Source organism: Naegleria gruberi, assembly GCF_000004985.1.
Source record: "Naegleria gruberi genomic scaffold NAEGRscaffold_72, whole genome shotgun sequence".
NCBI classification, from domain to species: domain Eukaryota; phylum Heterolobosea; class Eutetramitea; order Acrasida; family Naegleriidae; genus Naegleria; species Naegleria gruberi.
In genome coordinates, this window is record NW_003163255.1 from 107,956 (window position 1) to 130,908 (window position 22,953).

Here is a 22,953-nt window from a genome sequence, read left to right on the forward strand (position 1 = left end):
TCAGACATTTTTTTTGAGTTTTACAAAGTTCACCAAATTTATCTTTTAATAAAATGAAAGAAAAAATGGGGTAAAAACCGAGGTTTCTTTCTCGATGAATATTGAGTTTAAAGATGTGATTTTTGGAGTAGAGATAGTAATACATGTCTAGTTTAAGTGGTATAAAGTTGAAAAAGAGAAAATGAAAGAATGTTGAAATGGAAAATAATTTATGCGTCGACCGGGAATTGAACCCGGGTCACGGCGATGGCAACGCCGTATTCTACCACTAAACCATCGACGCTTCTTGATATCTATCATAAAATGTTGTTAATCAATAAGCTAATGGAGGTAGCATATTACTGTTCCAAGTTTTTTTAATAAATGTCACTTAATCCACAATAAATTGCAATTTTAATTCTATTATTTTCACTTCACATTCAATTAATTCAAGAATTTCAAACTTAATTTACAAAAAAATGTTTTAAAGTGAAAAAGCAAAACCGAGCACAACATTATGGGAGTAAATACGAAAAGCAATACACTGCTTACACTTGTTTCCAAGTGGGCAGTCTCCAATTCCATTATTATTCCTACCAACAACAATTCTGCATTGGAAAATCATCACAATGTGCAACAATCAACAAGCCTTTTAGATTTGCTTCCGATGAGAGTAATTGAAGAATTACTATCCTATCAATCGGCCTCTTCATTGGAACATTACTATTCTCTTTATTCTTCATCAAACTCTTCATCATCAAATGTATTGATGAATAATAATTATAATATTAATTTGAATAATAGGAAATTAATGCAAAGGATTGTGGATCAATGTTTTGCAAGATTAATCGGAATTCAATTTGGAGAACCTCTAATTTACTCTAAATTGCAGACAAAACAAGGACAGTTACTGAAGGAAGGTGAGGAATTGGGATTATCATCACTCGAAGACTTGGATGATGAAGGTTATCATATAACAAGCTATTTTGAAAGTTATTTGCAAAAGTGTTTGGTGAATGTGTTATCGGAGAGACAAATTATTGAATTTGTCAAGATGAGTGATGAAGAGAATGAAAAAGTGAATGAAGATTGTGTTGTTTATAAGGAATTTCTCGATTTACCAATTGCAGATTCTGTTCTTAATCTTGCATTTTCGGAATTTGATGAGAACAATGAAATATTTCACTACTCAAAACGTATTTTCAATACGATTGGACAAGCTGTTTCTAAATTTGCTAAATATTCGAAAAAAATATCAGTTCCAAAGACTCTCTTGAAATATTTGGATGAAAGTTGTTCGATTGAGGAGTTTTTTAGCAATTTTACTCATGTTCATGAAATATCCTTCAGAGATATGAGAGATTCAGATGTTCAAAATATTATTCATATTCTCAAGCAGTGTAATAATGTAGAATCACTTTCATTTTATCATACATTTTTCACAGAGTCCAATCTTGCAATGGTTTTAGATATTTACTCAGACGCCATCTATGTGCCTCCAACAGATTATTCAGTCTATTTTAGTGATGATATCATGGAAAAGAAACCAATAGAACCAGCAAATGCCATGGTATATGATGAATTTGATTTTTATAGTGACATTCTGTCTCCTTCAGTCCCAATCGAAACAACATTGGAATCCAATAAGAAAAGAGAAAATAATAACTTGTTTATAGAAGACGAGCTTGATTCCAAAAAGAGAAAAACAGATCCACCCAAACTCAAGAAACTCTCATTCAGATCGATATCTCTGTATCACTCATCCTGTAAATCAATTAGAGAAATATTGGAATATAACTCAACAGATATGCATGGAGTGGAGCTGAATTTTTCCTTCAATGAAATGAGTTCAGTAATGGCCAATGAGATGCTCTCAGGAGAATCCATAAGAAATATAACAAGATTAATACTCACAGAAAACAATGTAGAAAATGACTTTCTCATTCACCTCTCATCTCAAAAAGACTTTTTCAAAAGTATCAAACATCTAGATTTGAGTAATAATAACTTTGTTGGAACTATTGGAGTGAATGCATTATTCACAGCATTGAATAACTATTCTTCAGGTATTTCTTTGGAACATTTGAATATTAGTCACAACAAACTCGGGGGAACAGACCTCCTCAATGACAATTATCGAATTGTACACCAAAATGAATTTAGCAAATTGATAGAATACTTGAATGGGCCTAATTGCAACTTGAAAGAACTTTTGATCTCAAATTGTGATTTAACCCAAACAATGGTCGAATCACTCCTACTTGCTGTGGCCAATAATTCATCCCTAACCACATTGGACATTTCCAATACTCATTCCCTCCGTTTGTGTGGTTCTTCTCTGTCTCTAATGATCACCTCCAACAGCCCCCTGAAGAAAATGTCCATATCCACATGCTCCCTCAATGAAATTTCAGATTCTCTCTTTAATTCTCTCCTCTCCAATACCTCTCTTAGATATTTAGATTTGAGTGGAAATCGTTTCAAAGAATATGGTGGGAAGAACATTCTGACCTATCTCAGAACCAAAATTGATCAGCAACTCACAGAAAAACGAAACAAACATCAACCATTCCATTTGAATACTCTCGATTTATCCTCCAATACTCTAACAGAACAATTTTGTCTCCAATTGACCCAACTCTTTGCCTCTCACTCCACGGATACAACTGAACTATTGGACAAACACTATCTTCAAGCTAATGGATTACCTCTCATTGACATTCTCCAATTGGAAAACAACTTTTTCTCTCCTCATCTCACTCTGAGATTAAAACAAGCAGCTCTCGACAGTTTCATTGTGAATCGAATTGTTCTCACCAATGAAGATGGATCCTCTGAGGTATTTTCTAATGTTTGTGATGGAACCACTCTCACTTGATTGCTGAAAGGGTTGTTGTTTCATTTAAAAAATTCGTTCCTTATTCTTCGGATCGGAATATTGTTTTTGATAACTAGAGAAAACAATCTGTAGTTTGCTGTAACGGTTTGGTTTGGTTTGGCGCCAAAAACAACTGTAAGAAAATTCCCTCCAAATTGCAACAGAAATCAAAAAAAAAGAAAATATGAGTACAATCAGCAAGGGCTCAAAGGCCTCAACAACATCACAAAAGAAGGACAAACTGAAGGCTCTTCTCTGTGATAAAGTAATTGAATTGGTTAAAAAAGGAGGCAGTGCTCAAATACCTGCCGAAGCATTGAGTTTGATCAGTAGGGATGTAGATGGTCTTATGAAGGAAGGAAAAGGTAGCGAAGCTGACTTGAAGGTTATTGCCAACAAGGTAAAAGGAATGCTATCAAAAGCATCTTCAACAGCATCCTCTAGACATTCTATTCCTCCTCTCGATACACACAGTGTAGCTTCTAAAAAGAGTTCAAGCTCTCACCAAAGCGAAAGATCCGAAATTGCAAGAAGTACCACTTCTAACCAACAACAAGAAACAGAAGAAGAACCTGCTTATGCTATTGGAACTTTGGGTGGATTATTCGGAGGTGGTATCAAAAAGACTGCCAAACCAAACAAGCCACCAAGTGGTGATGACATTTGGGCTGCCATTGCAGTTAAGGACACTGAGGAATATCACAATGAACAACATCAAGAGTACGTACGTCAAAAACAAAAGCAAGCAGAGTTGAGAGAAACATTGCAAAAGCAAAAGGAAGAAAACCACCGTCAAGAAGAAATCAAGATTAAGAAGGAACAAAAATACATTGAAGAGCAAAAAGCAAGAGCTCAACGAGAAGCAGAAGAAGAAAAGAAGAGAGAAGAGGAGAGAAGATTGAGAATATTGGAAGAAAAGAGAGTAAGAGATCAACAATTAGAGCAATCCAAGATTAGAAAACAAATGATCGATCAAAAGAAGAAGGAAGAAGAAGAAGAACTTGTCAACAAACTTAAGAAACAAATCAATAAGGAAAAGGAGAAGGAAGTCCAAACTAGGGAAAGCAACAAGAAGGAACTTTCTTCATTTTTGGCTTACAACGAAACCATTAAACAAAGAAAAGAAGAAGAAGCTAAGAAGGAAATTGAAGAAGACTTGAAATCGTTCAAGCTCTTTGAAGAAAAGCAACGTCAACAAGAATTAAGAAGAGAGATGGAAATGAAGAAAATGTACGAAAGACAAAGTTTATCAATTGCTCTCTCTAACAAGTTAGAAGCCAATTTGGATGAAAAAGCTAAGGAAGACGAAATTAAGGCAGATAGAATTCATTCTGAAATGGAAATGAAAAAGGAGAATGAAGACAAGAAGAAGAGGGATCGTTTACAAAAACAAAAGGAAGAAATGATGGATACATTGGCCAGACAAATTCAAGGCAAGTTTGATAATAGAAAGGAAGTTTTAATGGAAGAACAGAGACGTAAGGAACAAATTGAAGAAGATTTAAGAAAGGCAGAACAAGAAGAACTGGATAGAAAGAGAAGATTTAAAGAAGGTTTGAAGAATCAACGTGAATCTTTATCTGAACAAGTTAAAGAAAAGCAACACGTAACCATGAAACAAAGTGGTATGTCAGATATTGAAATGAAGCTCAATGCTGATAGACTGAAAAAGATTAACATGTTGTAAATTTCTTGGATATTCGAATAGAATAATCAAACAAATTGTACATAAAACCTAGAGTTTAATTTAAACTACCTAAGTAGTCTTCCTTGATGGTACCTACTGCGAACAATCCTGTTGGTTCGACTTTCATACCCATAATCTTTAATCTTACATCCTTTTCTTCCATGATGGAAACCTGATGATTGAATTGATGAAAATTAAATTGAATAATTATTCAAAGTTCAAATTGATGATGAAGATTCGTGATGAAAATTTAGGTATTGTTGTTGCATGTTAAAAGATTGAATTGTTGTGAAAATACATACTTGAGCTTCTTCCGAAATAAATCTTGGAGGAGTATGATGGCCATCATACTTCATATCATCTGGAACAGCATGACTACTAACAAAAACATTCAATGGACCTAGATAATCAATGAATTATATGTCACACAACCACTGCAATACTTACCAACACTTGCAAAAAATCCAACTGGTGTTACTTTATATACAACAGCATCACAAACTTCTCCTTTGAAAGGCTTGAATACTATAGCTTTATAATTAATAGGGAATGTAGCATATCCTGATGATTCTCCAATTTTACCTTGTCCAATTTTTGTGATTTCTGTAACAGAAACAATATATCCATCTCTTCCTGTACATTGTCCTTCAACGTCGTTTTGAAGACGAGCACGAAGTGTACGAGTAAGATCAGGACCAAAGAATTTAGGATGCAAACGAATATTCTTGTCCAAATCCACCTTTTTTAATAAAATCCGCATTGATCATTATATTCATCAACAATAATTATATTGATCACATTGTCATCATGATGAAAATACACAATAATTGATTTCAATACAAATCGACTCTCCCAACAATACCTACCAAGAAGAACATTTTTTTGTTTGTGTTTTCCGTTAAAAATAAATTTGCTTGCTTTTTTACTTCACAAATTTCATCCTCTTTGTGTGATGGTAAATGTATGAAGTTGAAAAATTAAAATCTTCATTCTCTGATCATGATGATGTGATGATGCGAAGGGTTGATGTATTTTCATCGAACAGCAGGCGGTGATGACCTTATTTTCTATATAGTACTCCAATCAATTTTGAAAATAAAAATAATTTTATTTAAAAAATGGCAAAGAAGAAGGCAAAGACTATCCTCATCAAACTCGTTTCCAGTGCTAAAACTGGCTTTTTCTACACTACCAACAAGAATACACAAAACATTCAAAGAAAATTGGCTTTCAGGAAATACGACCCAATTGTTGATAGACACGTTTTGTTCACTGAAGCTAAGGTTAAGAAGTAAATTTTTGGATTCCGCATTATCACCCGATAGTAATATCACTTTCTAGTTCCTTCCGAATAATTATTTAAAATTAACGATAAAAACTCTATAAAAACTCTTTAAAGGATATTTAATGTTTCTAATTGAATAGAATCATTTGGAAAATATACAAGAAAATCATTAGTTATTCATTAACAACATTTTATGATAGATATCAAGAAGCGTCGATGGTTTAGTGGTAGAATACGGCGTTGCCATCGCCGTGAATAGGGTTCAATTCCCGGTCGACGCATAAATTATTTTCCATTTCAACATTCTTTCATTTTCTCTTTTTCAACTTTATACCACTAAAACTAGACATTTATTACTATCTCTACTCCAAAAATCACATCTTTAAAATCAATATTCATCGAGAAAGAAACCTCGGTTTTTACCCCATTTTTTCTTTCATTTTATTAAAAGATAAATTTGGTGAACTTTGTAAAACTCAAAAAAAATGTCTGAAATCGATAAACAACCAAACCTTCAATCAAAAACTTCTACCCATCCTCTTTTTGCATTCCTTCGTGATTATTCCATCATAGGTGGTGCTCATCTCTGCTCTGTAACTTTCACTGCTCCTCTACATAGAGCAATAGATGTTATTACAAATTTCGAGAAAGATCACAATATTCTGGAATAATCAATTGTATTACTGAGGTTGTAAAGAACGAAGGTATTTCGTTTCTGTGGAGAGGAAACGTTACATATTGTTTCAGAGAGGTGACAGTTGTTGCCTTAAATTTTTCTTTGCATGAGTCATTTAAGAAAATGCTTCCTCAATATTCTCCAGTCACTAATCAACTAGAATACTTATCTGGTAGTTTGGCAGGTCTTTCCACATTATCATTCCAATATCCATATGATTACATTTTTACTAAGGAATTTCATTATTTAAAACCAGGATTCAGAGCTTGTTTTAATGGCCTCTCAGATGTTGCACCCATTTCCATATTATATCGCGGTTTATATTTTGGTCTTTTTGATATTTGGAAGGAAATGAGAAGAGACCACTACTCATTAACAAAGAAAGTGGTAGTAGCCCAAGGAGTTTCCATTATTTCTGGAGTTTCTGTTCGTCCTTTTCGATTGGCTACAGATCGAGCATTAGGATATGATAGAATTCAAAAGAAATTCTACAAAGGAACTTTTAGAGAATTATGGAAGATTCGAAATGAACAAGGAGTGAAAGGTTTATTTAAGGGTGTAATGAGTGGATATCACACCTGCCTGTACTTTGATTCTGTTTGATGAAATACATGGATTACTTTTGGATTAGTTCAATAAACTTTTCACAGTGTCATCATCACATCCATGGTCAGATATTTGAATGTCTGAAATATACTGATCAGTTAACAATGTATTAAAACACACGTTTTTAAATGAACCAATGAAGCTATTTATTAGAATTCAATGAATGGTATTCAACTCTCTTACTAGCGAGAGGTTTATCAGTGCTATCAACATCATCATTTGTGAGAAACACTGGAACAATCTTGTCCATTAATGTATGTCTTTGAATGGAACAATAGACAGATAAGAGTTTCTCCTTATTCATATATTCAGAAATTGTTTCCACAGGTTCAACATCAGATGAAGTTTGACTATTCCTATAGATGGAGACCAATGTATCACAATACTTTTCAATTCTTTCCTTATCTACAATACAAGATTTGTGTAATAACCATGAGCTAGCGCCAAATCTTGCTCCTAACATGTAACCACTAATGGCTGCAACAGTATCTGTATCATAACCATTCGAAATGATTGAATAGAGAAGTAATTCAGGGAATGGAATATTTGGCAATGCCAATTTCAAATGGTAAGCTTTGGAAGGATGAGCTGCCAAAATAATTCTAGGATTTTCTGGCATTACCGAAGCAACCAAACAATGAATACCTCCCAAGAGACAGAATCCTTGATTGACATTTGCTTTCATGGCCTTCTTCTTGACACTCTTTGCTAGTTCAGAAATCTTTTCTCTGCAATTCTTGAGCAATAATTCACTTTCTCTATTTTCCTTAATAAATTCAAATACTTGTTCCAAAATATTTGAAACATTGTGAATCGATTGATTCATTGGTTCATAAATTTGGAATTGATTCTCAACCCGATCTCCCTTCTTCAATTCAGGGCAATAACTTCTCTGGAGCCACAATTTTTCATGTTTCTGAACAATGAGTGGAAGATTATCCAAGATCCAATCAATGGTTTCTTGGCTATTACCATCTTGAATGAATTTGTAAGCAATTACATTGGATGCAAATGTCACTGATGAGCTTTCAATAGTTGAGTGAGTTGTCAAACATTGCGCATATGAGAAATTTGACAGAATGTCAATATACTTGTCATTAGTAGTAGAAGACTCGATAGAGGCATTCAATTTCTCCAATAATTCCAATTTTCTCTTTTCCTTTCTTGATAATATTTCTGAACTTTGCTTAACTTCGAATAAATTATTAGATTCCCTTCTTTCAATTCCAAGAACTTTTTGTAAAGCAAAACATGTTGGAGCAACACAACATCTCATCATTCCACCAATTCCAGTAGTTTTAGACCCACTTTCATAGCAAGATTTGTTCTGGTTGACTATTTTCTTCAATGCCCTCGAAGTATTGGATCCAAATTGTCTGAAAGCTTGAGAATTCTTTGCAACTAATTCGTCACCAAGTTTACAATCACCTTTCGTAAATCCTTCATAGAGCCATTTTCTCCAATAACTTAGAAATTCGGTAATATTCTCATGATCTTTCGAATATTTTACAAATTCAAGGATGGAATTGATCAGTGCGAAACCTTGTTGAGTATCGTCTGAGTGAATACCAACTGGACGAATGTGTCTCAGAAATAGCTCAGTACCACTTTCCTTTCTTTTCACACCGACAACCTTTTTGGCATTTTGCAGATGGGAGAAATCTTTAGAATCCATCAATTCCTTGCTTGGGAATCCTTTCTTTACGATTAGTCCAAAATCGAATAGTAAAAATTCCTTATCACCATAAAACTTTCGTATTTCACCTGATTTCCATCCTTCAATAGGACACCCAGCTACATCACCATAAACTTGACCCCAAATCGAACCAACCAATCGATCAAGAATTTCATCCTTTTCGTCTCCATTCGAATATCTTTCGGAAGATGAATTTCCCTGCGTAGGACCATTCGTTTTCAACACTTGATCAACATAATTCTGTATCACATCAGCATTGTAGAGAATTCTATTTTCAAATGATGAACTTTCGTCCTCCTCTTCACATTCTTGATTTTCTTCTAGATTATTTTCTTCTTGATTTTCCTGATCATCGTTGAATTTAATTTCTTCTCTGTCTTTCAGTTCTTGTTGTGAAATCATTTTTTTTAATTGGTTAAAATTTGAAATTGAATCACAACTTTCAATTTTGTTTGCTTCAATTTCAATTTCAGAATTGTAACGGTTTCAAAGTGGTGTCTCAACCTTCAAATTGAAGGTTTTATTGCTTTGTTAATTTCTTCCACATATTCCATAATGATTTTCCGTATCCTCAACATACACATTTGAACAGAAATTTTGATGACTAAGGAGCATATTAACTTTATAATTTTTACACACAATGAATTTAAAAGTACACAACCACAGAGTTTAGCAAAGGGTTGCTTTGATTTCAATACCCAAAAACAGGGCAACACTAATAGACTTAAATGCTCGATTACTCGACCACAGTTTCTTGCATTGTTAAGAAAAAATGTATCAAAACAATAAGGTATCAATCTTACTTGTAGTTGTTCTATTGGCAGTTCTTGGTTTATCGTTTGAAGTTCTGCTTTCAAAGAAAAGGTAACATGTGCTCCAGGTCAAAGCCCTTTCGATTACATGTGGAAGGAATTCCATTTCCATTGCAACCATCTCCAGATGGAGTCACCTATTTCTGTACTACTACGTAATAATCATGCTTTCGAGAATACATTTGAATTGACCCCTGTTTCATCAAATATTCCTTTGGCTCCGTTCACAATTTACATGTCTTTAAGCCGTCTATTACGTTCACGTTTAATGTCGACCACTATCAACCAGTTTATTTTTCAATTCCACTTTCATATCCATTCAAATTGTTTTATAAAAAGTCGAGTTTTTTCTAAAGATTGTTGTAACAAAACAATAATTGGTTGTTAACATGGGGCAAAACGTGAGCTTTTCTCCACAACTAAATTTATGATAGACCATTGACAATTATAATACTGTCTTATTACACTACGTAAATGTAGTGTTACACATCTTCAGTCTTCCTTTTGATATTTCTCAAGTGACCACATATGACCTTTAAAAAGTTTTTTACTCTGCACTTTCAAACAGATCAATCAAAAAAAAATTAACAACCTCTACTAGTTGAATATTTCACACAAAGTAAATAGAAAAATGGGTCTCTCTGCATCTAACTCTCTTGCTGCCTCTCATAACAAGTTTTCCTCTCAATTGTATCAAACAATTACTCAAAAGAAGCAAAAGGAAAATGTTGTCTTTTCACCAGTTTCCATTTATTTGGCCATGTTGATGGCAACTTCCGGTGCAAATGGTGAAAGTTTGACAGAACTCGTCAATGGACTTGGTATTGATAAAGCTCCATCTACCATTGAAGAATGGAGACAAATAGTTGAGCCATTTGCTACCACTTTCTATTCTAATCTCAACACTTCCATTTTGAATGTAGCCAACAATGCCTTTGTTGAACAGAATGCTACTTTGGATGGTAAATACAAGGATCATGTCAAGAAGGCATTCCAAGCACAAGTTACTCAATGTGATTTTGCTGGAAATGCTGAAGGAGAAACCAAAAAAATCAATGAATGGGTTTCTTCCAAGACAAATCAAATGATCAAGGATTTAATTGAACCAGGTCTTTTGACCTCTCTCACTAGATTGGTTTTGGTCAATGCAATTCACTTTTTAGGAGCTTGGAAGAAAGCTTTTGATAAGGAAAATTCATATAATGGAACTTTTTATGGAGCTGAAGGAGAAAATACTTGTAGAATGATGAGTAAGAGTGATTCAAAGGAACAATATGGTAGTGAAGGTGGATATCATTGGGTCACTTTACCATTCTCTGATGTTAAATACAAGATGACAATTGTTGCAGTTAAGGATCAAAGTTTCCAACAAACACTTGATGGATGGGTTGCTCAAAAATTGAATCAAGGAATTGACACTGCATTCCCAACAAATGAAGCCAAGCTTAGCTCTTTTAGATTCCCAGCTTTTGAACTTGAACAAGGATTAGAGTTGAGCGAAATCTTGCAATCTGCTCCATTCAACATCAAGAAACCATTCACAAACGAAGCTGACTTTTCTAATCTCCTCACTAAGGAAGATATCTTTATTGATAAGGTTATTCACAAAGCTGCTATTAAGGTTGATGAAGCAGGTGCTGAAGCTAGTGCTGCCACTGCAATTGTAATGAGAACTTTGAGCTATGATCCTAATCAAATTTCATTCATTGCCGAATCACCATTTACCTTCGTATTGAGTGACGATTCAAGCAAGACAGTTCTCTTTGTTGGTAAGGTGAACAAGTTGTAATTTAAATAAATCACTTTTTGTACAATATATTATCCAACCTTTTCTACCTAGAACAATTAGATGCTTAAATATTTTAATAATTGTAATAATTAGGAATTCAATCTTCTATGAAATTCAATCTTCTTTTCCTCGGTCTTACTTCTAATGAGGATGAACGCGCTCCTTATCTTGGTTCCATGTGCCTCTATTTGGCTCTCTGCAGAGTTGCTAACTGTATTAATCTAACTGCTGCTTTGTGTTTTTCTTTTTTTTTAATTAAGGAAAAAAGTTCATATTAGAGAAAAATTTGGCAACAAGCACATCTCGCACAATAATTCAAAAAGAGTGAGGGCTTGTTTTAAATAATACCTTAATATTAAAGTATAAGGAAGAATGAAATTAAGCAAGTATGGCTTTGTGAAAGTCATCATGATGAAGATATTATTATTAATTATAGTAATGATGAATAATTTCGTAGAGAGTCATGATGACCATAACCATTATCATCATCAGGAGGATCAAGTTGCAGGACACAAATGTATTCATAATGAATTAATGGCTGCCGAGAAGACTAACACTCACCCGAGGGGTATCTTCTCAACAATGGAATCAAGTTTTAAACTCCAAGCACAACATAATTTGAAAAGATCAATCCTACAATCAACAGCCACAACAGCAACAGAAACTTGGTCCAATATTAGAGTACTATTCAGAACTGATTATTTAGGACCTGACAGTGATACAGAGAGTAGAAGTTGCAAAGCTGTTGGTGATTACTATTGGACAGGTGCCAATACTCCAACTAGTACCAAAACACAGTGTTTGACAGATAGTAGTTCAAATTGTTGGAGAGTTTGCAAAGATACTGATGTGATAGATAGCTCATTCCTTTCAGAAATTGTCTCAAGCATGTTGCCAACCATTAAAGAAGATTATTCTCGAATGCTTCAAGTACCTACTGTTAAGGATGGTGATTATCCAAAGATCTTTAATGCCAATAGCAGATGTGGATCTCAAGGAGGTGTAGCAGTTCCAAGCGATATTATTGCAAATGGTTTGGATGGAAAGAATGCTGATGCCATCTTTTTTGTAACTTCACGGCCAACAGAAACTGGCGTTCTTGGATGGGCAATTCCTTGCATTCTTGATTCAATCACAAAGAGACCACTTGTGGCCCAGCTCAATATTTCACCTAAACTTGGTAATTACACCAAAGAAAAGTTGTCAGTTGTTAGACATGAAGCTTTGCATGCACTTGGTTTCTCTAACTCTTTCTTGTCAAGTTTTTACGATAGAGCTAACAAAAAGACACTCGACGCGTCTGCTGTCTATTCTGTTGTTAATAAGTCCTTTGTTGATAGCACAGGAACAACTCAATCAGTCTCAGTTACCAAACTCAAAACTCCAAAGATTTTAGAAGTAGCAAGAAAGTATTACAATTGCCCAACATTAGATGGTGTTCCTATGGAAGAATATGGTGGATCTGGAAGTGCAGTATCTCACTGGGAAAAGAGTATCATGAAGAATGAACTAATGGTTGCAAGTGTTAGTGGTGAGCTAGTTTTGAGTAGTTTTACAATTGCTTACTTTGAAGACTCTGGATGGTATAGAGGAAACTTTAGTCATGCTCAACGATTAACTTGGGGTAAGGATATGGGATGTGCAATGGCCAATTATAGATGTGAAAATTGGCCAACCAAGAATGTTGGATACTTTTGTAGTTCAGAAAGTCCTTCTAAGTCCTATTTCCAAACAACTTCAACGAGTTCTTGCACCCATGATTTGAAGAGCAAGTCTTACTGTAATAGTGCAAAGTATTACAATGATTTGGGATACTATGAACATTTCCCAAGTTCTCCAAAACAGGGAGGCACTGACTCTTTCATGGATTATTGCCCATTCCAAATAGCATTCACAGATGGTAATTGTGTGAGTGGTTATCCAATCAAAACAAGTGGTGAAGAGTTTGGAAGCTCAAGTGCTTGCTTTGAAGCTTCTATTTCTCTCACTTCAAACTCAGATATCAAAACTGCTGATTCCAGATGCTTAAAGTATTCATGTGGAAATGAAACTTTGAACATCTATGTAGGATCTAAAAAGTTTTCTTGTCCAAAAGATCAAACAGCTCAAACAAAATACGATTCCACATTCTTTGGATATGTAAAATGTCCTCTAAATGGTTATGATATTTTGTGTACAAATTCCAAAGCGACAGCATCAAACAATGCCATTAATGGAACCTATGTTAAGGATGGAGAAGTAGCAGCTGAACCAACTTGTGATGGAATTACTGCCTCATCACCACTAGTCTGCAATAGAAGAGGTAAATGCATTTCAAATAATAACTGTCAATGCTTTACAGGAGCTTTTGGAGACCAGTGTCTTTCCTATACATGTGACTCAATATCATCATCCAATTCGAGTGTTTGCAGTGGACAAGGTACATGTGATGGATTGGATAATTGTAATTGTTATGCTGGTCATTATGGAGATTATTGTGAGAATTTCCTTTGTTTTGGATATCCAGCTTCACATTCTTCTGTTTGTTCCTCAAATGGTCAATGTGTTGGATACAATAATTGTAAATGTAATACTGACACTATTAATGCTGATTGTTCCATTTCAAAAGTCAACGCTTCCACATTATCTCAGAGTTTTGGAATTATTTCTCTCATTGTGACACTAATTTCATTGATAACCTTAATTTAAATTGACTATTATGAACTTACATTTCAAATTTATAATTTATTAAATACATTAGTGATGGTTCATTTACTTGTGTGAAATCAGAGAACGAATTCCATTCTTCCAATATTTTAATTCTTGTTCAGAACCTGCTTGTAATTCGTAGACTCTTCCATTAGATGTAGAGACATTGAATGCAAGTGGAGTTGAACCTGGAAGAATATCCAAAACGTCATCAACACATATAGATCCTTTGGATTTTCCCTATTGAAATTGTGTTAAACTACTTTAAATAATTATGAAATACTTACTCCTTCCTTTTCATAATAGCACAAATAATTTCCTTCCAAATTGAACCAACGTTTTCGCCAGAGTTTGACCAAACCCTTTTCACCCTTCTTTTGTAAATAACCGTGTAATTCTTTAACTGCTGATGACTTGTTTGTTTGCTTGACAGGTTGTGAGACAGGTTTTGGTTTTTCCTCGTCATCACTCAAGTCAACATTGACAACTGCAGTTGGAGTGGTCTTTTGTGGTTCATTATAGACATCAGATGATGATGAACTAGCTGGCTTCTTTTCAGGTTCAGAACTAGTTGAGGCTGGAGTAATAATTGTGGCTGTTGGCTTAATGGAAGCATATTCATCCTCATCTTCAGAATCACTGTCTTCATCTCCCTTACTATCCTCTGATTCAGAGTCGTACTCTTCTTCAATAATTTGTTTGGTACTTTCCTTCTTGACAGTGGTTGCACTAACATTTGGATTGGTTTCTCCTCTTTCGAATTTTTCCAAAGTGAGGTCTGCATTTGGATTCTTATCGGATGAGTGTGGTTTCAATATGACAGCGGTATGAGTTTCACCACAACAAATCATATAGCAATCACGTGGAGTAGAGAATGGGAATTTCTTTGGATGTAAAAGAGATGCTTCATCAATACTCAAAGATTCATCATTCAAATTTGGAATACCCAATTTGTTATCCTCATTATTACCCCAAATGTAGAAATCTTCACGATTCTTACTGTCATCATCTGAATTCAATACAATAGCACCTGTATGAGTAGCGAAAGAACTCTTGGCAACTGATTTAACTCTCTTTCCTTCCAATGATTGAACAATACATAAGAGAGTTCTTGGAGCTTCACCTTGACCACCTCCTTCATAACCACCCTTACCACAACTGAATAAACGACCATCAGAAGTCAATGCAATTGTGTTATATTTGAGACATTCAACTTGAATAAAGTCAACTTCATCACTTTGTTTAAGATTATCTTCAGTAACCAAATCACCAACTTGAACCAAATCAACTAAATGTGGATAAAAATCAGATTCCTGTTTTGTGTCCAAAATACGACCCAAAGGTCCTAAAAAGTTATTTCCCCATGTGAAAATTTCATTTTTTGCTGTTACGCAAGCCATGTGAGATTGACCACATGAAACATGAATAACTTCTTCTTTTTCTAAATTATCAACACCAATATCATCGTCATCTTCATCCAAATCTTCATCATCATCGTCATCTTGAATCATTGGCATACTCTTCTTGAAATTACCTGTCACACCAATCACACGTTTTGGTTCAAACACATCTTTTTCATCACCATGTCCCAACATTCCACAAAAATTCTTTCCCCACGTGTATAAATGTCGTTCTCTAGTAATACAGGCCATACATTCCTCACCTGCACATAAATAAATACCATTCGAAAAATTGTCAATTTTAATTGGACGTGGAACTTTAAATTCCTCATAGGCACTCACAACTTGTTCTCTATGTCCTAATTGTCCATACATTCCATTTCCCCAAGTATAGATATCTCCATTTCTACTTAAACAAGCACAAAAGTTTAGTCCACAAACAATTTGAATAATTTCCTTTGAGGAAAGTTCTTTCCAGTGCATGAGTGTATTTCTATTATCATCAATATCTTCATGTTCATAATCTGTCATGTACCAACTCCTACTACCAAGTGTGTAAACTTCTCTTTTTTCTATTTGTCAAAAATCAAAATTGAAAAACAATAAACAGTAATCAATGATACGGATAATCAATTATCATTACATTGAAAAAATTAAAACACTTACCTGTCAAAATTGCTGTAAATCCCAATCCACAAGCAACTTGAATGACAGGTTCATCAAAAAAGTAAGGAACTGGAGTTGCTTCCTTGATGGTACCTTCTGTATCGTTTCTCGATACTTTACCCCAGATAAATAAACGACCAGCTTTGTCGTTTAGTGATGTTATTGCTTGAGTCATTTTTTTTAATGATAAATCCATCAATCACTAATCAAAAAAACAGGTCATCCATTGATTTTCACATTTTTAAATAAAGTATGACCATCAAATTGTAGTGGTTAATTACCTTCTAGTTGGTTCATGTTGTGATCAATTTAGTGCAAGATATTTACGAGATCAACCTATTCGAAACTTGCTTTTCATTAGTAAAATTTATTAGAAAATGTTGGAATGAATTTTTAAAAGAAGAAGCAGAAGAAAACCTTTCAACAATGAATGGACAATTAGAACTTTGAAAAGAGGAAGAATTAATTATTGCAATCAATTTTTTACTGTAAATTTTCACTCATCGCATTATTCACTTTTGATTTGAACAACAAAATGAAAAGATAACCATCATAGTAGGGTTCTACAATGCTATTATGAATTATCATCATTAGAATATTATTTGTAATAAATTTTAAAGTTTGATGACTGAAAGCCTATCTAAAGATCGTTATCAACGATACTCTATTTGAAATGCTATTCTCGGATCATGATGGTAATAAAAGCTTAAGGAAAATCAAAGTAGATAAGCAATAAAACTTTTTGAATCAAATCAAAATCGATTCAAAGCGAAATATAGATAATAGAAAAAAAGAAGTGTGAATGAAAAGTAAATTATTATTCCGATGGTGCAATTATCATCTTGCACAGTCAAAGGCTTCTTTTTCTAATTTGATGATGATCAATATTAAGAACAGCAACAGTTTATCATTGATGAATAATGAGAGCCACCAACAAGAACACTACTCGTTTACAACAAAAGCCTTGTTGATGAACAACCAACAAACGGAAACAAATACTAAAAAAATGTCATCAAATCAACAACAAGAAGGAGGATCATCTTCTTTGTCATCATCAATGACAACTAGACAAGAGAATTTGAGAAGAAAGTTTTGCAAGGATTATAGTTTGCCAATATCGATTTTGGCGAGTCCACACTTTGAATACCTGATCGAATTGTATGATGATTATTTGGGATGTAATGGACAATGGAAGGAGATGAATGAGATTATTCAGAGAGATTTTAGATCATCGGAAGGATTGTTTTCCATGTTGGCCAATGATGTGGTCAATAACTTGTTGGGAACAATTGAAAAGTCTGAAGCCTATATAAAATATAATACCAGTGCTGTTCCTGAAGAGTTGTGGATTAATAGATATTTGGAATTCCATCCAAATGTTGAAGGATTAGATCAAAAGTCATTGGGTCAATATTTCCCTGTTTTGAATAATTGTCAAGAGGTTTATTCTGGTGAACATGATGGTTTCTATTTCGTTAGTGTTGATATGGCTAGTGCCAATTTTAACATTTTACGTTTCATTGATCCTAAAATTGTTCTTGGATGCAAAACTTATAAGGAACTTATTAGATTAGCCTTGAAGGAGAAATTGGAAACTGGTAATTATGAATCAAATCACAAATTGGATTCTAAAAAGTTATTAGAAGAATTGGAAACTAATCAAAGCCTTGTTTACAAGTATCTGATTGATGCCAAGTACTTGAGACAAGTTTTATTCGGTAAATTAAATCCAAAACGTCAACAAACAATCCAAAAGTTGGTAATGAGAAGTTTGATCAAAATCCTCGTAGAAAAGGCACAAGAAAGTGATGATCCAATTCTCAAACGATATCTCACTCCAGAACGATTCAGTTCTTGCACCTCAGATGAAATTGTGATCAAAATAACAGACAAATTCGACAAGAAAAAGACTGATGAACAATTAAGCCAACAAACCCAACTCGAGCATACCAACTATGTTCTCCAAAAGATTAGAGAAATTATTAATAGTGACATTTACTTGTCACAATTAACTTTCCGTGTTGAAGGTTTTGGTCTGAAGCAAATCAAGAGTACAAAATTGGGAGGTAAATCAGTTGGATTTGTTAAAGAATTTATTACTAATGAACAAGTAAATGGCAAGAGCCATAGTGAACACAGAGCTGTTTTGAATATTGAATTCAAGGCTGTTACTAATTACTTGTTCCCACAAATTTTCAAACACTATTTCAATAAGGAAATAATTACCCAAGATTTGAAATTTTTGCATGATGGGCAATTTATAGCAACAATGGACGAATCTATATTTTAGATTCTTCAGTAAAGTCAATATCTTTCAATCTTTCGGCATATTCCTTATATTCAGCATATTTAGATAGTGAAAGCTTGGCTATTTCTGCAACATTTCCTTCTGTATCGTTAAGACATTCCAATAATGCATCTACCACCTTGTTTGCAACAAAATCTTCCTTGAGCTCATTAGAGTTTCTTACCATGTTTCCTAATGCTGCAGCTGCATTAATTCTAATTTTTAAAACTGGATCCTTGAGCAAACCAACAAATATTGGAATTGCTGCAGCAGCACTTTGATACAAACCACTGCTGTGGAAGCAAGCATTACCTATTGCAAAGCAAGCAAGTTTTCTAGTGTTTGCATCTGGATCCTTACAACAATCAACAACACAAGGGATGATATCATACAACTCAATAGCTTGATTGAAATAATCATCCTTTCTGCACATGTTCCCAACAAGGTTACATGTTTTTGATCTAACGTAGGGTTCTTTGTGTCTGAGAAGTTCCTTGATATTAGGAAAGATCATAGCATGCTCCAAATACTTCTGACTATCCTTGCAGGATCTAGCTACTTGATTGAGAATGGCCAACATGTCAGAGATTACAGAAGAAGGAACTGTCAACGCCAACATTTTCCTGACGAAATCCATGTTCATTCCTCCAAACTTTAAGTATTGCTTCATGAATTGAGAGGATTGGGCTACTAATTTTGAAAGGAAGCGAATCACCTCCCCATAAAATTCTACTGGCACAAATTCTGAGAGGCCAATGCAATGATTAATAATTTCTTCCTTGGAAAGAATTTTCACAATGTCCTCATGAATTCTTTCTTGTTCCTTATCTTTTTGCGTTGATTTCGAAAAGCAGGTGGCGAGGAATCTTGAGGATGTGAGAATGTAATGAGTAAGAGACATATTTCCACCATGCCTACTCTCTGGCCAGTGTGAAAAACAAGAGAGGGTATTCTTTTTCAATCCTTGAATAACGGTCCTGATGACAGACAAATCACCCAACACATAAAACAAATTATGATTTCCATTTTCCACTAAATCATTCAACAGCTTGATGAATGAAGTTAATCCTTCTGGAGAAATTTCAGAATCCAACATGTTCAATCTTTCAATCAAAGCTGACCACAATCCAGATGAGAATACCACATTCATAAAACTGCTATCATCTTTCAACTGATATAACAAAAATATAATTCCGTCCAATAATCCAAAATCTGGGAATCCAAAACCTGAACCCTCCACTCGTTTGATTTCATGTACCTCATATACAGTGTACTCTTTTGTGACCATACTCAACAATGCATTTTGCTCCAGTGTTATTTCCTTAATAGTTTTTGCTTTGGATTCAGGGTTTACACAAGCTCTAGCCAACAACATAACAGCAAGACATTTAAATCTTTCATCGAATGCTGTGGAAACTATTGTCAAGCAATGGCTAACAATTGTTGCTAGATCCGCTTTGTACAGAGCTGTGAACTTTGGATTTTCTTTGAATATTGTGGCAATAATAATACAAGCCAATTCCACTTGATACATGGTACTTCCATCCGAAGTGTTAACAATTAAACTCATAATTGTTGTTACTATTGGATTTTCCAGAGCTAGTTGCTTACAAAACTCATGAGAGAATCTGCAACACTGATAAATGAGCTTCAGAGTGGAAACCACAGCAGGGAGATCTGTTGATTTTAGCAAGCGAGCAAGAGGAGCCATGTTGTTGTTCCTTGTCAGAAGTCTTGCAATCATGGCTCTAACAGTATTATCTTGATTGCATTCCAATACTTCCGTGACTGGGTACTTGTCAGAGTGGAAAATGCATGGAAAAGGGAATATATCTCCTTCACTAGGGTGAACCAACTCTGCCAGGGCCATAATCGTTGCGTTGGACAGGGCAACTGTGTACTTTTCTTCAGTTTTAGTGCTACTTGTATCAAGACCTGACAACAAAATCGCAAACGACTTTTCATTCATGGTTTGATAAACAGAACTTGATTGGAAAGGCATTATACATGACTTGATAGCAATTTCTTGTAAACATTTCATGGTATTTAACTGTACACTTAGCGTATTGTCCAACTTATATTCCATAAGATTGTTAACAATTGAGAAAAAATCTTTGAGTGTTTGAGCCATATTTTCAATTCCAAATTGAAGGGCATAGCTCAGTGAAATTAAAGCATCCGTTATTATAGTTCTAGCATCAAAGGTAGCACCTGAGAATTCCTTTAAAAAACCAAATAAATTGGCAACAAGGTTAGCATCAATCAAATTATCGGTATCAGTATCTTTACATTTCTCCAAGCATTTAGAGAGAATCTTTAGTGAGGTCTGTACAGTTTTAGTCGCTTTGGTCTTGTAATCATTTTGATTTACCAAAATAAATGATGACAATTTATCTAAATAAAATACATTCTTGAGGACTTTGGTTGGTCCGTTTTCTTCCTTAGACATTACTGATTCAATTTCAGATAAAGGAACTATTTACATATTTAGTTTCATTACAAATCATTAATTACTTACTTTCCCTAGTGTGTTCTATTACTTTCTTTACATGATGCCCAGATTTAGCTATTACTTCTCCAGCTCTTAATCTTCTCTGGTTATAGACTATTTTATCAAAATCATGTATTCTCTTTCTTATTAAACTACTCTTCGATTCTCTTTCTCGTTGGTCTCTAAAAAGGTGATTAAAAAAGTTGTAAAATGAAAAGCTCACTTACCTCTCCTCTCTTGTTTCTTGAAGAAATGGGTGGTCCAATAATCTTGGCCAATCAAGTCTTTGGCTTGGTGACTTTGTTAATAGACCTTTAAGAAAACTTCTCAATGTTGGACTTATGTATGGTGGATATTTTACAGTGTCTTTTACAATTAACTGAATTAATGAAAAGAAATTGTTTGTATAAAATGGTGGTTTTCCAACCACCAACTCGAACAATATAATTCCTAACGACCACAGGTCAACTGTATGATTATAGGGATGCTCTTGGACAAGCTCTGGAGCCATATACAGAGGAGTACCTTTAATAGATGTCAACATCATGGTATTGTTTGACATTACTCTAGCAAATCCAAAATCGCAAAGCTTTACAGTACCATCAGCTCCAATTAGAATATTTTGTGGTTTCATGTCTATTAAAATGCTTCCCATACAGAATGATTACGAGTACTTACCTCTGTGAATAATTCTATTCGAATGAATGTAATATAAGGCACTCACAAGCTGTCTTGCAATTTTGACTACTATTTCCTCAGGCAATCTTTCGTCATCTTCCAAAATTTCGTACAATTCTCCCTGTGCATACTCCATCACAACACAAAATTCCTCGTTCGTTTCAAAAGAATCAAGAAGCAATACTATATTTTCATGATCCAACTTTCTTAGAATATTAATTTCCTGTCTCAATGTATTTAATTCCTTCTCATTCTTTCCCTTCTTTGGAATAAACTTTAAAGCCACAGTTTGGCTTGTTTGTTTTCTCCTTCCCTTGAACACTCTACCAAAAGATCCCTCTCCAATTAAATCCAAAACATGATAATCATCAATGGAACTTCCCTTCTGAGCAACCATTGTTCTCGGTGTAATTGCACTCGTTTCATTACTATTCGCATTAACTACCAATAATTGTTGTCGTTGTTGTTGAGGTGAGGGTGATAAAGGTCTTGCCTGTTGTTGTTGTTGATTGTTCATCCCCGCAACAGCAAGTGAGGGTTTTGCTGATGAGGGTCTTTGCATTTATTTTTTTTTTAAAGCCTTTGATGGCCATCATTGTGTTTGCGCGCTGTTTATTCTTTTTCTCTCAAAAGATTCGACTACGGTATTGCTGTATTAATGCACCAAACTTGACTACTCGACATGAATCAAAATTGCTCAAGAAAAATTTATTAAGGATTATTTGGGCTTGCAGGATGAATATTTTGCCACGTCTGGAGATTGGCTTCGCACATGATTTTAAGCAATTTGGCAAAACAACTTTTTTGTGTTTTAAAGTGCTTTATTTTGAAACAACACAAGAAATCAAACAACAATCTTTTGATAATTAGCTGAACCATTGAGCCAACTTTGAAATCTTGTCAAATAACATCAAGTCTTTTTTCAATAATTGCCAAATCCTTAAAATTTTCATCTCACGATCTGGCATTTTATTGTCTTGATGATATCTCGGAATTGTCATTCAAGATCAATTAATAGTAACCCACCATGAAATTGTAAACATGAGAGCACTTATCTAACACTAGTAGGAGTATAGTTGTTTCTTATCTAATTTATGCTCCTCAAATTGTTGATTTGGGCCAACAAACAAGATTTTGCCGAAACTGAAATTTCTAACATTTTGAAATTAAACTCCATTCAACAAGATTAGAATTCAATGCATGGCTATCTAACAAAATAATTGACAATTCTGATTTTTGAATTGGTCATTTATCCAAATTCTTCACATTTTAAAAACTAAACATTATTGTAAACCCTGCAACTAAAACAAAAAATCAAGTTTCTCAATCACAAAA

General features: G+C 34.2%; 10 protein-coding genes and 2 non-coding genes across 12 annotated transcripts; 7 read left to right on the plus strand and 5 right to left on the minus strand.

The window, feature by feature from the left end:
* Nucleotides 1-212: 212 nt before the first annotated feature.
* On the minus strand, nt 213-283 carry NAEGRDRAFT_t722. Its single transcript has one exon. It is a non-coding gene; the product is annotated as a tRNA-Gly (tRNA).
* A 213-nt stretch (nt 284-496) lies between these two features.
* Nucleotides 497-2,857, plus strand: NAEGRDRAFT_74648 (uncharacterized protein; the record flags this gene model as incomplete). The annotated part of the gene is made up of 1 exon (XM_002670304.1): nt 497-2,857. The coding sequence occupies one exon, from the start codon at nt 497-499 to the stop codon at nt 2,855-2,857; it is 2,361 nt and encodes a 786-aa protein (XP_002670350.1).
* A 177-nt stretch (nt 2,858-3,034) lies between these two features.
* On the plus strand, nt 3,035-4,606 carry NAEGRDRAFT_59723 (uncharacterized protein). The gene has a single exon (XM_002670305.1). It carries the CDS (start codon nt 3,042-3,044, stop codon nt 4,542-4,544), a length of 1,503 nt encoding a protein of 500 aa, XP_002670351.1. The 5' UTR covers nt 3,035-3,041; the 3' UTR covers nt 4,545-4,606.
* Nucleotides 4,607-4,762: 156 nt separating this feature from the next.
* On the minus strand, nt 4,763-5,422 carry NAEGRDRAFT_74650 (uncharacterized protein; the record flags this gene model as incomplete). The annotated part of the gene is made up of 3 exons (XM_002670340.1): nt 4,763-4,944; nt 4,992-5,283; nt 5,411-5,422. 3 exons carry the CDS (start codon nt 5,420-5,422, stop codon nt 4,763-4,765), a joined length of 486 nt encoding a protein of 161 aa, XP_002670386.1.
* A 617-nt stretch (nt 5,423-6,039) lies between these two features.
* NAEGRDRAFT_t720 lies at nt 6,040-6,110 on the plus strand. Its single transcript has one exon. It is a non-coding gene; the product is annotated as a tRNA-Gly (tRNA).
* Nucleotides 6,111-6,628: 518 nt separating this feature from the next.
* NAEGRDRAFT_74651 (uncharacterized protein) lies at nt 6,629-7,108 on the plus strand (the record flags this gene model as incomplete). Its single annotated transcript, XM_002670306.1, has 1 exon — nt 6,629-7,108. The coding sequence occupies one exon, from the start codon at nt 6,629-6,631 to the stop codon at nt 7,106-7,108; it is 480 nt and encodes a 159-aa protein (XP_002670352.1).
* Nucleotides 7,109-7,253: 145 nt separating this feature from the next.
* NAEGRDRAFT_53609 (uncharacterized protein) lies at nt 7,254-9,209 on the minus strand (the record flags this gene model as incomplete). Its single annotated transcript, XM_002670341.1, has 1 exon — nt 7,254-9,209. One exon carries the CDS (start codon nt 9,207-9,209, stop codon nt 7,254-7,256), a length of 1,956 nt encoding a protein of 651 aa, XP_002670387.1.
* A 1,041-nt stretch (nt 9,210-10,250) lies between these two features.
* Nucleotides 10,251-11,408, plus strand: NAEGRDRAFT_74653 (uncharacterized protein; the record flags this gene model as incomplete). The annotated part of the gene is made up of 1 exon (XM_002670307.1): nt 10,251-11,408. The coding sequence occupies one exon, from the start codon at nt 10,251-10,253 to the stop codon at nt 11,406-11,408; it is 1,158 nt and encodes a 385-aa protein (XP_002670353.1).
* A 441-nt stretch (nt 11,409-11,849) lies between these two features.
* NAEGRDRAFT_74654 (uncharacterized protein) lies at nt 11,850-14,096 on the plus strand (the record flags this gene model as incomplete). The annotated part of the gene is made up of 1 exon (XM_002670308.1): nt 11,850-14,096. One exon carries the CDS (start codon nt 11,850-11,852, stop codon nt 14,094-14,096), a length of 2,247 nt encoding a protein of 748 aa, XP_002670354.1.
* A 10-nt stretch (nt 14,097-14,106) lies between these two features.
* NAEGRDRAFT_81879 (alpha tubulin suppressor family protein) lies at nt 14,107-16,068 on the minus strand. The gene is made up of 2 exons (XM_002670342.1): nt 14,384-16,068; nt 14,107-14,336 (listed from the first exon to the last, which is right to left on the minus strand). The coding sequence occupies exons 1-2, from the start codon at nt 16,025-16,027 to the stop codon at nt 14,160-14,162; spliced, it is 1,821 nt and encodes a 606-aa protein (XP_002670388.1). The 5' UTR covers nt 16,028-16,068; the 3' UTR covers nt 14,107-14,159.
* Nucleotides 16,069-17,168: 1,100 nt separating this feature from the next.
* NAEGRDRAFT_74656 (uncharacterized protein) lies at nt 17,169-17,971 on the plus strand (the record flags this gene model as incomplete). The annotated part of the gene is made up of 2 exons (XM_002670309.1): nt 17,169-17,898; nt 17,919-17,971. The coding sequence occupies 2 exons, from the start codon at nt 17,169-17,171 to the stop codon at nt 17,969-17,971; spliced, it is 783 nt and encodes a 260-aa protein (XP_002670355.1).
* A 3,192-nt stretch (nt 17,972-21,163) lies between these two features.
* On the minus strand, nt 21,164-22,015 carry NAEGRDRAFT_60972 (uncharacterized protein; the record flags this gene model as incomplete). The annotated part of the gene is made up of 2 exons (XM_002670343.1): nt 21,164-21,576; nt 21,619-22,015. The coding sequence occupies 2 exons, from the start codon at nt 22,013-22,015 to the stop codon at nt 21,164-21,166; spliced, it is 810 nt and encodes a 269-aa protein (XP_002670389.1).
* Between the last annotated feature and the right edge of the window lie 938 nt (nt 22,016-22,953).